The 14,530-nt window shown below is 46.1% G+C and overlaps 2 protein-coding genes across 7 annotated transcripts; both read left to right on the top strand.

The window, feature by feature from the left end:
- Positions 1-2: 2 nt before the first annotated feature.
- nudt13 (nudix (nucleoside diphosphate linked moiety X)-type motif 13) lies at positions 3-6,202 on the top strand. Of its 5 annotated transcripts, none has more exons than XM_030340100.1 (9): positions 3-61; positions 1,026-1,145; positions 1,547-1,689; positions 1,964-2,071; positions 2,415-2,521; positions 3,181-3,306; positions 3,733-3,844; positions 4,236-4,390; positions 5,253-6,202. In XM_030340100.1, the coding sequence occupies exons 2-9, from the start codon at positions 1,063-1,065 to the stop codon at positions 5,451-5,453; spliced, it is 1,035 nt and encodes a 344-aa protein (XP_030195960.1). In that variant the 5' UTR covers positions 3-61; positions 1,026-1,062; the 3' UTR covers positions 5,454-6,202. The 5 variants fall into 5 exon arrangements, 4 of the variants coding, with proteins under 4 accessions (XP_030195960.1, XP_030195959.1, XP_030195958.1 ...); XR_003973839.1 differs by lacking the exon at positions 3-61 and adding an exon at positions 300-625 and having other exon boundaries at positions 4,236-4,468; positions 5,253-5,387; XM_030340099.1 differs by lacking the exon at positions 3-61 and adding an exon at positions 308-762.
- A 193-nt stretch (positions 6,203-6,395) lies between these two features.
- On the top strand, positions 6,396-14,507 carry xrcc6 (X-ray repair complementing defective repair in Chinese hamster cells 6). 2 transcript variants are annotated; one of them, XM_030340095.1, is made up of 13 exons: positions 6,396-6,505; positions 6,785-6,874; positions 7,137-7,249; positions 7,559-7,700; positions 8,189-8,449; positions 8,994-9,180; positions 9,839-10,025; positions 10,577-10,745; positions 11,032-11,193; positions 12,185-12,314; positions 12,447-12,547; positions 12,962-13,078; positions 13,916-14,507. In XM_030340095.1, exons 2-13 carry the CDS (start codon positions 6,802-6,804, stop codon positions 14,113-14,115), a joined length of 1,842 nt encoding a protein of 613 aa, XP_030195955.1. In that variant the 5' UTR covers positions 6,396-6,505; positions 6,785-6,801; the 3' UTR covers positions 14,116-14,507. The 2 variants fall into 2 exon arrangements, with proteins under 2 accessions (XP_030195955.1, XP_030195956.1); XM_030340096.1 differs by having other exon boundaries at positions 6,411-6,505; positions 6,791-6,874.
- Positions 14,508-14,530: the final 23 nt, after the last annotated feature.

A 14,530-nucleotide genomic window follows, 5' to 3' on the forward strand; every position in this document is an offset into this window, starting at 1 on the left:
CAGTAGAGGGTCACGTGGTTTTGTTGCCCTGAGATCAGAACGTGGTTGCGCCGTCCGCCAGGTCGGTGCGGGTTTTCTACAACCACCTCAAATGAATGATTAATTATAAAATACGGTTTAGTAGGCTATGATACGTCCTGGGGTTTTAGATGACATAATCTAAAACGCAATAACTAAAAAAATCGTCCAATGTAAATTGGTTGGGTACGTGCATGAATTATGTACATTATTTTTAAATCAAATTAGTTTTGGATTTACAGTGACAATGAAGTTTGGCATAAAAAGGTCAAAAGCATGTGCGAAACGCGCCTCTACTGAGTTTGCGCGAGTGTAAAGGCGTTATGTATGAGCTGCACATAGGCTACAGCACCCAGAACCAGGAGTGTAGTGTCCGATATCGCTTCTAACAGACAAGTTAACTTTTGAAGATAATCTTGAGCAAATTAATCATTGGACGAAGTAAAAGTGTGAGAACACACGCAGCGGCAGATGTGTGTCAGTGTCAACGCGTAGCCTTTTGCCTATATTGTTATGCAAAAGTGTGCTAGGTTAGCACGTCAGCTCGTCTCTTTGTGTGCCAGAAGAGGATATCTGACAGGTTCAAGCACTTTCCTCCGTAAACAAGGTGAATGCATGTCTGTGTGTCACCTGATTACGGATACTGAGTTTGAAATCAGAAATTGTTATCGTTTGCAGCCAGCAGCCTGCACTAGTCCCGTTTAACGAAACAGTTCGTTCCTTTGCCCCATAGTCTACTTCAAAGTAAGGGTTGGTTCATCAGTAATCGAATAAATTACAATAATAATGCAATAACTCCAGCGCTAGACTTAGTAGTTGTGTGCCATATTGAAAAGCAATAACTATATAGTTCGTGTCTCCAATACACAATAGATTTATCTTTGATCACAATAACTTTACTGCAACTACTTTGTCGGCCAATGAAATATTGATATTTGTAATAGCACACAATTCTTGGATCCGAATCAATCGAAAGTAAGTATATGTGTGTATTTGTTTTTCTACAGTGGGAAAGAACCTTCGTGGTGATCCATTCCAGTTACCATGTTGAGGTGTTTGAGAGTTCTACCGGCACGGGTCACCAGAAACTTCTCTCGCTGCTGCTCCAACTATGTCGCCAGGATGAGGTGGGGTCCAACTCTCTCTTGGTCTCTATAACTTTAAGCCCTCTAAGGATTCACTTTTCTTGCCATCCATTGTCATGTTTTCCATGTTAAATGCAGATAATGCGATCTGCATGGAGTTTTCATGCCTTTGCATTATTCTTTCCCTACCTCCTAGGTTGTGTGTTCTCTATGGGCTTTGAAATGGACCCAGGGGCTAGTCGTTTGGATAAAAGCCCAAATTAATAATTGTATAAAATTGTTCTGATGTAGTTCACCTAATATGTCGTTTTTATGTCATGTGTGCAAGAATCTGGTTTCTTTCTACTTTCGAATTGGTATATTTTTTTATGGAATGAGCCAGGTGCACCACTCACCTGGGCCACCCCGTCCATCCCTCTTTCTGTGTCACCTGACCCGTCCAGGTTCATAAACAAGTTGAAGGAGGATGAGGGGGCGTGTCTGACTGCGCTGGAATCTGGCAATATCTTCCTCTATCACACACTGGCACCGCTGCTGAGGAAAACACAGCAGGGTGTGTTCCAACTGCCGCTGCTGCCATTCAAAGGTATGTGTAATGCCCCACCATCTACCAGCTGACTGCTGCCATGTATCAGAAGTTTACTCTGTCACTTTAGCTAGAAGTTTCATCTAAATGGTACCTTTTTTATGGACTGTTCAATAATGCTTTCAATTTATGTGAACATCGATAGTGAACCACGTGTGTGTGTGTGTGTGTGTGTGTGTGTGTGTGTGTGTGTGTGTGTGTGTGTGTGTGTGTGTGTGTGTGTGTGTGTGTGTGTGTGTGTGTGTGTGTGTGTGTGTGTGTGTGTGCTGTGTAGATTTAGAAGGTATACTGAACAGGCTTGGCAAAGATGGATCCATGGTGAAGGATTCTGTTCTGATCACGTGCACTGAACAGAACCGAGCCCTCTTCTGCCTGGACGTTGGTGAGCGACATGGTCCACAAAATCTTGAGTAATGCAGAATGCTCCTAATGCCGGGTGAAGGATTGGAGCCATCTACTTAAGGGGAAGTGTCATTTATTGAGGCAAAAAGAGTTGATGTTGCGTACTTTCTTACATTAGAAAAAAGGAAAAACCGACTCCCCTTTAAGTACAAGTGTATACAATTTTTCAGGATGTTGCCTTTCTGGATACCATCATAAGATAAGATAAGATACAACTTTATTAATCCCCCGTAGGAGAAATTTGTTTGTTGCAGAATCATGCTTTTTTGATTTATTCTATTTGTTCAAAGATTTAATTTAGAGGTATTTTGTTTGTAATGCAGGAGAGCTGGACCAGCAAGCAGTGGAGAAGGAATGTGGGGGAAACTTTGTGGATCTGAGAAAGGCTTTCTTCACTCTGAGAGGAGAAGAAGCACCCTTAGTGGCCAGAGTAGGTCCTGCAGTATAGAGTGGTGGTTTAATGGGAGAGCACTTAAAGCTATGGTAGGCAATACATTTTAGTAGCATTTCTTCTCATATTTGTTGAAATTCTCTTTACATCCCGACGGCAATCAATACGTCAAATGCTACAAAAAAATATTTGTATCTTTGGCTGTCATAGGTGTGTTATAAGCCTGTCCAATCATTTCATTCGGCCGAAATACATTTATTAGATGGCCTAACCGTCTGTCTACCCACCTACCTTGCTACCTGTGCACACTCTGCCTGTGCACGCATTGCGAGTCTTTCAAAAGGCTATGCTGACATATTGCTAAAGCTAGCGAGCTAAAGGGAAGGTTGTAGAAGTTGGATACTTTCAAAATCTAGCTCACTCTGGCCGGTTTCTCCAAATTGCCTACCCTTGCTTTAACACTCTGAGATGCACCGTCTCTGCATGTTTAAGTGCATTCTGTTGCACTTGGGCCTAACTTAAAACAATCCGGTTTAGCATACCCTTAAAGTGTGTGTGTGTGTGTGTGTGTGTGTGTGTGTGTGTGTGTGTGTGTGTGTGTGTGTGTGTGTGTGTGTGTGTGTGTGTGTGTGTGTGTGTGTGTGTGTGTGTGTGTGTGTGTGTGTGTGTGTGTGTGTGCGCGCGCGCGCGCGTGCTAGGGCCAGGCTCTTCTGCGGTGGCACCAGGGTAATGGGTTCTGCAGCGCCAGCGGTAAGCCCACCACCAGGAACCAGGCAGGCAGCCAGAGAGTTTGCCACAGCAATGGACTCATCTACTACCCGAAGGTAACCCCGCCTAGCTGCCAAGGGGACCACAGATGGGCCAGCTACTACGCCAAAGTGTAACGCATTTACACATTTAAAGGTGCTGTAGGTGCGTTTCAAGAGCTATAACTTGAATGTAATTTGTTTGCAGTGGCAAAGTCCTATTCGAGAGTGAAAGGGGAGTATGCATCTTTCTGTGTTGACTGCGACCCTGCCTCTGTTTCAGTCATCTCTTCCTGGATTGGTTCGGGGAATCTTTATTTCCTGCCAATCAGATTCACTCACACAGCGTTTTCATTTCAATAGTTTGGAAGTGTAGGAGAGGAGAGAGCAGAGACGGATGGTGAATCTTTTGGGGTTTATTTTCAATATGTTACTCATATCTGCTTTATCATATTTATACATATAAAGATCACTATTTAAGTTAACATTCTTGTTTGATTCCAGATGTCTCCGGTGATAATCACCCTGGTGTCTGATGGGAAACGGTGTTTATTAGCAAGACAGGCCTCGTTCCCGCGCGGCATGTTCAGCGCTCTGGCTGGCTTTTGTGACATGGGTAATAACATTTAACATTCACACATCACATAGATACATTAACATTACAATATACAAATTAAAAAAAGGGTTTAGAACCAGAAAAAGGTTCTACAACACTTTCCATTGGTCCAATGTATTAATGCATCATTAATTGTCCTGGCTCCTAGCTGCTTGTGTTGCAAAAATGTACTATACTATTCTTCCTCCTTCTAATTGGCATAAGACGCTGTGATTTATAGTGATTTATAATATTTCCCTGAAGTAATAGATACAATTTTGACTAAATATTTTAACATTTGTATCCTTCCCAAGAGATCCTCCTCCACTCTATTGTGTATGCAGCGCACACGACATACAACCTTGCGCCTTTTGAATGAGCAGCTACTCCAGTGTTTACGGTCGGTTCGCAGGAGAGACGCTGGAGGAGACCCTACGCAGGGAGGTGGCTGAGGAGGTGGGCCTCGAGGTGGTCTCCGTCCGCTACAGTGGCTCCCAGCACTGGCCCTTCCCGCAGAGCTCCTTCATGGTGGCCTGCCACGCAACCGTCTCCCCCGGCAACACTCAGGTCGGCACCGTGGATTGATTGCAGAGAGCAGATGAAGAGACACCTTTATGCAGAGGCGTCATCGTAGGCCAAACAAAGGTGTCGCTCTTAACACTGATTATGCGTCTGCTACTTTTTAAATATTGGTTGTGTGGACTCAAACTAGTGAAGATATCACTCATGGAACGTGAACCACGTACCCTGGCACATACTAGTAGCGGAACCATAATAAGTGTTATGAGCGACAGCTGCTTTTGTCCTTGCGTGAAAGAAAAGTGTCTGCTATGATTGGTCTTCCAGAATCTCATTGGCTTTGTTTTGAAGGAAGACAAAATGCAGGGAGGATAGTGTATTTTTCAGGGTCCATAACTCTCCCCATAGGCTGTTGGCATGGGGATTGAACCCAGTAGGGCATCTTAAGCCAGCTGCATCAAAAAAGTAGTAGTAGTAAACAATAGTTCACTTTGAAGTAGTAGTAAACAGTAGTTTGCTTCAATAGTAGTAGTAAACAGAAGTCCACCTCTATAGTAGTAGTAAACAGTAGTTTGCTTCAATAGTAGTAGTAAACAGAAGTTCACCTCTATAGTAGTAGTAAACAGTAGTTCACTTTAATAGTAGTAGTAAACAGAAGTTCACCTCTATAGCAGTAGTAAACAGAAGTTCACCTTTAGATTCCAATCTGGGGGAGACTTTATTATTAGTGCTGTCACAAACGACATAACATATATCCCTGAGGCTATTGTATGATTATGACAAGATGTCCTTTATTAATCCTGAATGGGAAATATAGGTGTTAACAGCAGAAGTGCAGCACAGTGCTAGCAGTCCAAAAGAGACGCCAGTGAATGAGCTTCCATGAGGTTTACCCGGCCCGTGTCTCCAGGTGGATGTGGACCATGAGGAGCTGGAGGAGGCCAGGTGGTTCACTCTGGAGGAGATCAGGGCGGCTCTGAAGCTCCGGACCCCCCCGAGGAACCCCCGAGACCAGCCTCCCACCATCTGGGTGCCCCCCTCCTACGCCATCGCCCACAAGCTCATCAGAGAGTGGGTGGACGACCAGGAGCTCCACTACGACGGAGAGTGATGCTGCACATACGTTTGGAGGACGGAGAGCGGTTGAAAACATTGATTCAATGAGTGGATCTTAATAATGATGACTTCTGGGATTGGGATTCTATTCAAAGCAACCTACAAGTTAGGCTGCCAACAATCATATAACAAAAATATGTTGGTTTTTTTCTTTTAATGATTGGTAGGCATGTGTACGTGGGAAGGTATAAATAAAATGACAATGAAAGCTTTTAATGCAGAGAAACAGTTCCATACCAGAACAAGACCATGTCTAAATACAAAGAATTGTTTGTGCTTTTTTGGAACTTGGTAGCTTAAGGGAGTTTTCTTTTGTTATGGGGACACAGGTTATTTGGAAAAGCCAAGTTATTATGCCACCGTAATCCACCTCTGTATCCCACCAAAGTGCACTTGACTCTTCAACAATGAAGGAGACCTCTTGACTTTCTAGCTCGGATTTAGCCACTACTGAAGAACAGTATCAGCTATCTACTGCTTTTTTTTATGTGTTGTAGTTTTTATTATGCCTTATTGACTTTATATAAATGAACCTTTGTTATTTAATAATTCTGATTTATTATATAAAATGCTGCTGTTTCCCTATTTGTTCTACATTGTATTTGTTATGAAGAGGCTATGCATAGGCTTATTCATACAATGTAACTACCTCCCAAACTTTTCACTGAACGACTGACCGATGTATAATGCATCTACCAATGTTATTAACAAAACAACTAATAAATAAACACTTAAAAACACACATAAAAATGACTTTTTTGAGAATTAATTTAATTTACACATTTAAACCGTTGGAGAAGGGTGATTCTTTTCTATAACCTTCATTCCAGTGACTATGAAGAATTGAAACAACTACAGGGATTTTCTTTGCATGGTGTATGTAATAACGCGCATATCTTAGTAGAGGGCAGTATCGACTTCTGTGCGTTGTTGAAACTACAATTAATGTCCCGAGAGCTCGCTAGGCGCGTTCACAATACAACGATAGCGAGCATGGTTCAAACAACAAGTCTAGGCGAATGAGTGTTGATGTATTTGTATTATAAGGTAACCTATGTTTTTAAAGTTGACCCACGTTCGTCGCCAATTAAATATGTCTTTAAATAAATCAGATCCGGCGAATAAGAAGCCATTGCATAATCTTAATTAGCTCAGCGATTAAAACAAGCTTGTTGACTTCGTCCGGATGAAGTGACAGAGTAAATTTGAAGCCTGTGATTGAATTTGATATGCTGTAACATTAATCATTCTCATTTTCACAAATTTTCATTGAGAATATATCCTTAACTACCTTCTGTTTACACCGTTTACCCCCGACACCACCAGAAACAGTGAAAGAAGGAATGGCAGAGTGGAACGCTTATTACCACAATGAGGAAGAAGATGAGGACCAGGAGGAGGGAGAGGAGTCGGGAGGTATATGTAAACCTTATTCATTCCCCACTATTCATTTTGTGTTTTTTTCTGAGACAAAGAGCCGTCTTTTATTGTAATGCCAGTGGAAACCTACATTTACACTTTGGCTTTCCTGTTTAATTCAAAGCTGTTGATTGAGTTTAATAAATTTGTTAGGCTTTCTTACTTGCAACTTGCAACGTGAACTAATTCCAGTTGGTCAAAATCATACGTTGTGGTATTAATCGCTAACACTTTCCAATGTTTCTTTTGTCTTGTTAAGGAGACTTTAAGTTCACCGGCAGGGACAGCTTGGTATTTCTCGTCGATGCCTCCAAAGAGATGTTCATTAAAGGGGAGAATGACGAGCCCTCTAACTTTGACATGACCATGCAGGTAAACCTCACTCGCTGGGAAATCACAGATTAGTATTTACATCTGCATTTACATTACATATGGTTGCCTGGGTGTTGTATCGATAGAATAATCTTGTTCTTCTTTCCATCACAGTACTTACATATTGTCTGTGTGATTTATCGATAACGTTGCACCATAGATAACATTTCTACTCCTCTACTTTTCCTCATCTTCATCCTCTTCCTCTCCCAGCCACTTTATCACCGTAATTCAGTGTTATTTTGTTGGCCTGTGTGTGTGTGTGTGTGTGTGTGTGTGTGTTTACTGTGCCTGTGTGTGTGTGTGTAGTGCGTGCGCAGCGTGTACACCAGCAAGATCATCAGCAACCACCGGGACCTGGTGGCCCTGGTGTTCTACGGCGTGGAGCAGAGCAAGAACCCCCGCAACTCCTTCAAGCACGTGTACGTGTACCACGACCTGGACGAGCCCGGTAGGACCGCTGGAGCCACACACAGCCACACTCTCTGTACCGGGGTTTGCGTCCTCCTTGCTGCGTTACCACAGCATGTGTGGTGATTGATCGAGCCGTTTACAAGGCATTGCAGAATCCACCCTTCAGCCGTGTCCCGAGTGGGAGGCTCCGACCAGATGCGTGATGGATGGATGGATGGATGGATGGATGGATGGATGGATGGATGGATGGATGGATGGATGGAGCACTCGTCACAATCGACATCACTCCTCCGGGGAGATGCACCCTTATGACATTTATTGGCTCGTAACGGATGTTTATATGCTAATGTACGACAATAGTTGTCCAATTAAATCCCACCTCCTCTCACTTCCGTCCGCCCTGGACATTGACAGGGGTTTCAGTCAGAATTGTCACACATGCACTTCCACAGGGGACGATATATCTATATATAAATACATTTAGAAATGGAACAGAAAAAAACAATACCACCCCCTCCCCTCCAGGAGCGAAGCGGGTTCAAGACGTGGAGGCCCTGCGGGGGGACAAGGGGGCCCGCCTGGCGGAGGAGACCCTGGGCTGCGGGGGGGAGGCGGAGACCTCCCTGGGCGACGCCCTCTGGTGCTGCTCCAACCTCTACAGCGACATCAAGCTGCGGCTCTCCCACAAGCGGCTCATGCTCTTCACCTGCCGCGACCAGCCGCACGCGGGGGACAGCGCGCGGGACCGCCAGGCTCGCACCAAGGCCGGCGACCTGAAGGAGACCGGTAAGGGGACGTCTGGCCTGGGAGGACGCCCCCGCCACGGCCATCATGGCGTTAATAGTGGCCGTTTTTGCATGAGGTCCAGGATTACGTCGTTTTCGGTCAGCGCCGGTTAAGGCACAGCAACTGAATTTTTTGTTATAGTGGGAGGGCAGGATAGTGTCGCGGCTGGGTTGGTTGAATGAAACGTTCTACTTGGGTCGATCCCCGATCCATTCAGAATGCCTACAGGCGTCCTTGAGCCAGATGTCCTTACGCCCTACACCTGTTCAATTTGATATTTTAGAAGGGCAGGATAGTATCAGTAGTGTCGAGGTTGATCAACGCCGCTCGTAAAGGTTCTTGGTTCGATTCCCCATCCCAGCCAGATGCATCACCCCTTCCCGCTGCTTAATGACCTGTATCTGGGTTCACTGTTACTGGCTTTGGATGAAAGTGTCTGCTAAAAGACAAAAGAAAAGCGGTTGATGGCAGTAAATTGGTCCATTGAAAGAGTGTATTAAATTTTCTAACCAATTGTTGTTGTTGTTGTTGTTGTTGTTGCCAGGCGTGGTCATCGACCTGATGCACCTGACGAGGCCGGGGGGGTTCGACGTGTCACTGTTCTTCCGCGATGTGGTGAGCCACCAGGATGACGAGGACGAGCTGGGCCTGCAGCTGGAGCCCAGCCGCAAGCTGGAGGACCTGCAGAAGAGGGTCCAAGCCAAGGAGCAGAAGAAGAGGACCCTGGCCAGGTATGGACACGTCTGAGGTTCTCCTGGACACCACCCCTACTCCCCTGTGTCTGCAAGTCAGACCCCTTCAGCCGCTCCTTGATATCATGTTTCTGGATGCCAAATCACTTTGGATGAAATGATTCTGTCACAGTTCTGCAATAAGCCCAAAGTGGCGGCATGTGCGACAAAAAATACAGCCGCGCAATAACAATTAATTTTATTATGCACAAATGCATAACACTATTTAAGAGGATTTTGTTTTTATTAAGCCAAACAATTTTTGGGGTTTAATTAGTTATTTATATACTATTTTAATACATATATATATATTAAAAAAAAAAAATCGTTATGACTCGAGGGATGTGATGTTTCAGTGATGAGCACAAAGCTGATTCATTAACACACACACACACACACACATGCCCCTAACTTGTAAGACTTGGAAAAAGAGTTCTCTCAGAACCCTGGACTCAATACTAACGGTATAATTCACATTCTTGCCCCAGAGATATGTTCAATAACCAGGCCCCACTACACTGCTAACATGACATTACAATGTGACCCGGTGTTGCCTTGACCGACGGCTGGCTCACGCGCCCTCACGGCGTCCCCCCCCGGCGTCACCCCCCCCCCCCCCCCCCCCCCCCCCCCCGCCCTGTGCTGCTGCGTCCCCCAGGTTGAGCCTCTGCCTGGCGGAGGGGATGAACGTGGCGGTGGGCGTGTACGCCACGGCGGTCACCACCCGCAAGCCGCCGCCGGTGCGTCTGAACCGCGAGACAAACGAGGCGGTACGCAGCAAGACGCGCACATTCCACACCCAGACGGGCAGCCTGCTGCTGCCCAGCGAGGTCAAGAAGGCCCAGGTAAACGGGCTCGCTACGGCGGCCGTGTGTGTGTGTGTGTGTGTGTGTGTGTGTGTGTGTGTGTGTGTGTGTGTGTGTGTGTGTGTGTGTGTGTGTGTGTGTGTGTGTGTGTGTGTGTGTGTGTGTGTGTGTGTGTGTGTGTGTGTGTGTGTGCGGCCGCAGTGCTGTGTTCGATTCCCCCCGACCTGCGACCCTATGATGGCATCTTATGTCTGTTTTCTCTTTGAACCCGCTTTACAGATTAATTAATTTGCTGTGTGGTCCGTGAACGTAATTATAAAAGTTGAATACATTACACGCTACAGTTTAATGAATCAAAGAGAGCGCCCAGGTAAAGCAGGGAAACCATCAATTATTTTGCAGCCTGACAGCTTACAGTGCTTAAGTGTCTAGGATACCATGGCGGATTTTAGCTAGTGGTCTTGACCAGGTGCCAAAGGAACTAACCATTCACCATACAGAAAATCCATCCGAAGAACATCAACCGTGTGTGTCCAAAGGGTGCTCGTCCTGCCTCACCCTCCGGCGTTGTGTTGCCCCCTGTGCTGCAGATGTACGGGGAGAAGCAGATTGTGATGGAGAAGGACGAGGTGGACTCCATGAAGAAGTTTGAGGACCCGGGCCTCCACCTGATCGGGTTCAAACCCATGGACAAGCTGAAGCTCCACCACCACATCCGGCCCTCGGTCTTCCTCTACCCAGAGGAGGAGCAGATCACAGGTGCACTCTCACTGGACCACTGCACCGCCCTACACCAGCCCTAGCCCTTCATTCTGGCAACACAGATCCAAGCTCTCTCTTGGCGTTGGTTTGACACTAGAATGTGAACCTCTAGCCCAGGGACAGACTGGCACCTATCTCAATATTAAAAGCATTTATTAACGAATCAATTCAATTATAATTTCTGCCAAACGGGCCGGGTCGGCTGGAACCATCTATAATCCTCCAGAGCTCGCTCTTCCTCCGCGGTGTCTGTGTGTGATCCTTCCTCTCCCCCGTGCCGCAGGGAGCGCGTGTCTGTTCAACGCCTTGCTGAAGAGGTGCAGCGAGAGGCAGGTGTTCGCCGTGTGCCGGTACATCCCGCGGCGGAACCACCCGCCCCGCTTCGTGGCCCTGGTGCCCCAGGTGGAAGTGCTGGACCAGGGGCCGATCCAGATCACACCACCAGGTACCACACACGCCAACCAACCACGACCGTGGAAGTGCCAAGCATTAGACTCCGTTCACTCTCCGTTCACTCTCAATATCTCATAATACATACTGGTGGTGGTTAGTGAGGTCCCCCCCCCCCCCCTTCACTGTAGGCGTCTTTGAGTGTCTAGAAAAGCGCTAAATAAATTCAATGAATTATTATTATTATTATTATATAGAGGACTACAAAGATGGCTACATCTATGGAAATATGGCAGGTGATGGTGCCTTCAAAACAGTCAGAGTTTCCGGGAATTTCGGAGGTTGGGACCTTAAGATCGGAGGAAATCGCCTCGAACACTCTGTTGGGTCGGAGATTTCCCTCAGAACTTTGTGCGGAAGTAGAGCAACCCGAGCCTCCGAGTTGACGTCAGAACAATGGCTGCCCATTTCATTGATAGACTAAAGTGAACTTGCAGCAAGCCCTAAGAGGCGAACTTAACACCCATTCTAACACTTGCATTCCGATACATTATAGATTACAATTATAAACATCACCTGATAAATTCTCGCTCATGTTCAACTATCGTAAGCAGTTCTAATAACTGATCCATCTGATTCAGCAAAGAAGCGCTAAAAGGGTCCCTGTGGGCATCCATTCTTATGAAAACTAGTCTCACAAACAATCTGTTTTTCCGGTTTTATTTCATAACCTACGAACGTTACCTGAACACTCTTATTTCGGAAGAAGGGAAGGTTTGCGTAAAGACGCGTAGGAGCTTCCGAACCTCCGATCGGCTTTGAAGGCGGCAAAAGCCTCCCTGTGTTTTTTGCATCCTAATATGATGTCACACGTGGTTGTGTTCATCCACCCAGTTGTATGATGGCCACATCGACCTACCAGTTGGAACAGTCCACTGGGAAGGCTGATGCATCTGTCCCACATTTGGATTTGATGATTTGGTTTGGATGACACGAACATGGTGTGTAGTGAGTGATGTCATGTCCTCTGCCGTTTTGCGTTCAAGGCTTCAACGCGATCTTCATCCCCTTCGCCGACGACATCAGGACTCTAGATCTGCCCCCCTGTCCGGGAGCCAACAGCCTCCAAGTGCAGAAGATGAAGGAGATTGTGTCCAAGATCCGCTTCAAATACAAGTAGACATCTAAAGAGCCATCTAGAAATACAAAAGTTGATGTTAATCTATACGGAGACTGTAAAGGAGTACACACAAATAATATGATGTACCAAGTAATATAAATGTGTGTGTGTTTGTGTGTGTGTTGCAGGAGTGACTCTTTTGAGAACCCCGTCATTCAGCAGCACTTCAGGAACCTGGAGGCCCTGGCCCTGGACATGATGGCCCCAGAGAACATTGAGGACTTCATCAGTAAGATCCTTTTACTCTACAGTACCCAGGCTGCACTGTGGCTTGCTACAGGCCAGCACTAAATGTCACTCCAAGCAATCCCTGCTTCTCTCTTTGCTTTCTCGTGTTTGTTTTGTTCCCTCTCCCACAGTATGTCCCTTCCTTTCTCTCCATCTTTCTCCCCATATTCCTTTCTCTCCATCTAAGTCTGCTCTTTGCTTTAGTTGTCTTCCCCATCACTGTCATTCTCTCCAGCTTTGCCACACGTTCTCGTTCTCTCTTCTGGCTTCCATTCCTTTTTCACCCCTCACTTTGTTATCCCCACCAACTCGCCCACCCTCCCTCAGCCCCCCCTCCTCTCTCCTCTCTGTTGCTCGGACCTCCCTCCACCCTCCCTGTTTGACGGCTCCTCTCTCCTCTCCTGCCTCCTCCCAGTGCCCAAGGTGGAGCAGATGGACCGGCGTCTGGGCCCACTGGCCCAAGAGTTCAGAGACCTGGTCTACCCCGCGGGGTACGACCCAGACAGCAAGCCAGCCTCCAAGCGCAAACCCGGTACGAACGCGTCGATTCTGCCCTCGAGAACCTTCCCTTTCACCGCCAGGTGTGGCGTTGATCGGCCGTTGCGAGCCATTTTCAAAATGGCCCCATATGGTGACGTCACATGTGGGCGTGTCCAGATGTATGATGGATGGCTCGGCCAACCAGTTGGTACGGCCCACTAGGTAGTGCTGGTTGTTAGATTGGTCCATCATACGTCCTGGTGCGCCCTCCCATCTGTGATGTCACTACAGGGTCGATTTCGAAACCGCGTGCAATTGCCAATCCGCATCACACCTGGTGGTAAATTAGGGGCCTTTTCATGGCTTTTTTCTATTTACTTACAATGTGGGCCCCTGAATCCAAACGAAAGTGTTGTGCTTGAACAAATCCTTTTCATGCCGAGAGTTGTCCTTGAGCCATTGTGTTGGGCTAACCCAGTATTTAGTCATCCCCCGCAGCCGAGTCTTTTTAAAAATTGTACTCGCTTTATCATCACGTGTCTGGTATCTGGTTTTTGGTTAGCGGACTTCCTCTTCATGCTTGCAGAGAAACACATGTTTATAAATGTTTGAGAGTTCAATATACGCTGAACCAAAAAACTAAATAGCTCAAGGAAAAGTCATCGCCTCTTTCAAGTTGGTACCTGAACAGCCTTTCACAGTCAGAATGAATGACACAAACCAACGATACTGAATATCCAACCGGCAAAGGGGTCTTTAAGGGTTTGAAAACGTATAAGCTATCTCTAAATATTATTATGCATTTCAAAATAATTTATCATCATTCAGCGTATCATCTTCAGTCTACAGTTATTCTTCTTGGTTTGACTTTGCCTGGGTGTGTGTGCAGCTGACGGAGGGGGCGGAGCCGACAAGAAGCCCAAGGTGGAGCTACAGGAGGCGGACCTGAGGCACCACATCGAGCACGGCACCATCGGGAAGCTCACGGTTCCGGTGCTGAAGGACGCGTGCAAGCAGTTCGGTGTCCGCACCACCGGCACCAAGAAACAGGAACTGATCGATGCGCTGAAAGCCAAACTAGCCCCTTAGCACGAGAGACGTGGCTAAGCTTATGCTGCAAACATAAGTTTTTCATGCAAAGGAAATATCTTTGACAAAATAGATAGGAGAGTTGTTGTTGTTGTTTTTTATAATTAAAGAATTGGGATGGGATGTTAAAGAAATTAGTTTTTTCTGTGTACCATGTTCTGCCCTTGTGTTGTATTCTCAGAAAGCACTATTCCAATAACATTGATTTTCCGTTCAGCCAGTTGTAATGTACTTCATGTTTTTTTTGGAACTATTAAAAGTCTGACTTTTTTTAACGAAATTACAAGCAGTGTTCCGCAATGTTTGAAACGACTGTCAACGATGCCAAACTATCAGTGGTTCATTTTTGTAACAGATGTGTGTTCATATGGAATAAAACCCCGCTTCCCAGCGTTTCGTTTCGTTTGTCCTGTAA

This window comes from Gadus morhua, chromosome 18 (assembly GCF_902167405.1).
Source record: "Gadus morhua chromosome 18, gadMor3.0, whole genome shotgun sequence".
Classification (NCBI taxonomy): domain Eukaryota; kingdom Metazoa; phylum Chordata; class Actinopteri; order Gadiformes; family Gadidae; genus Gadus; species Gadus morhua.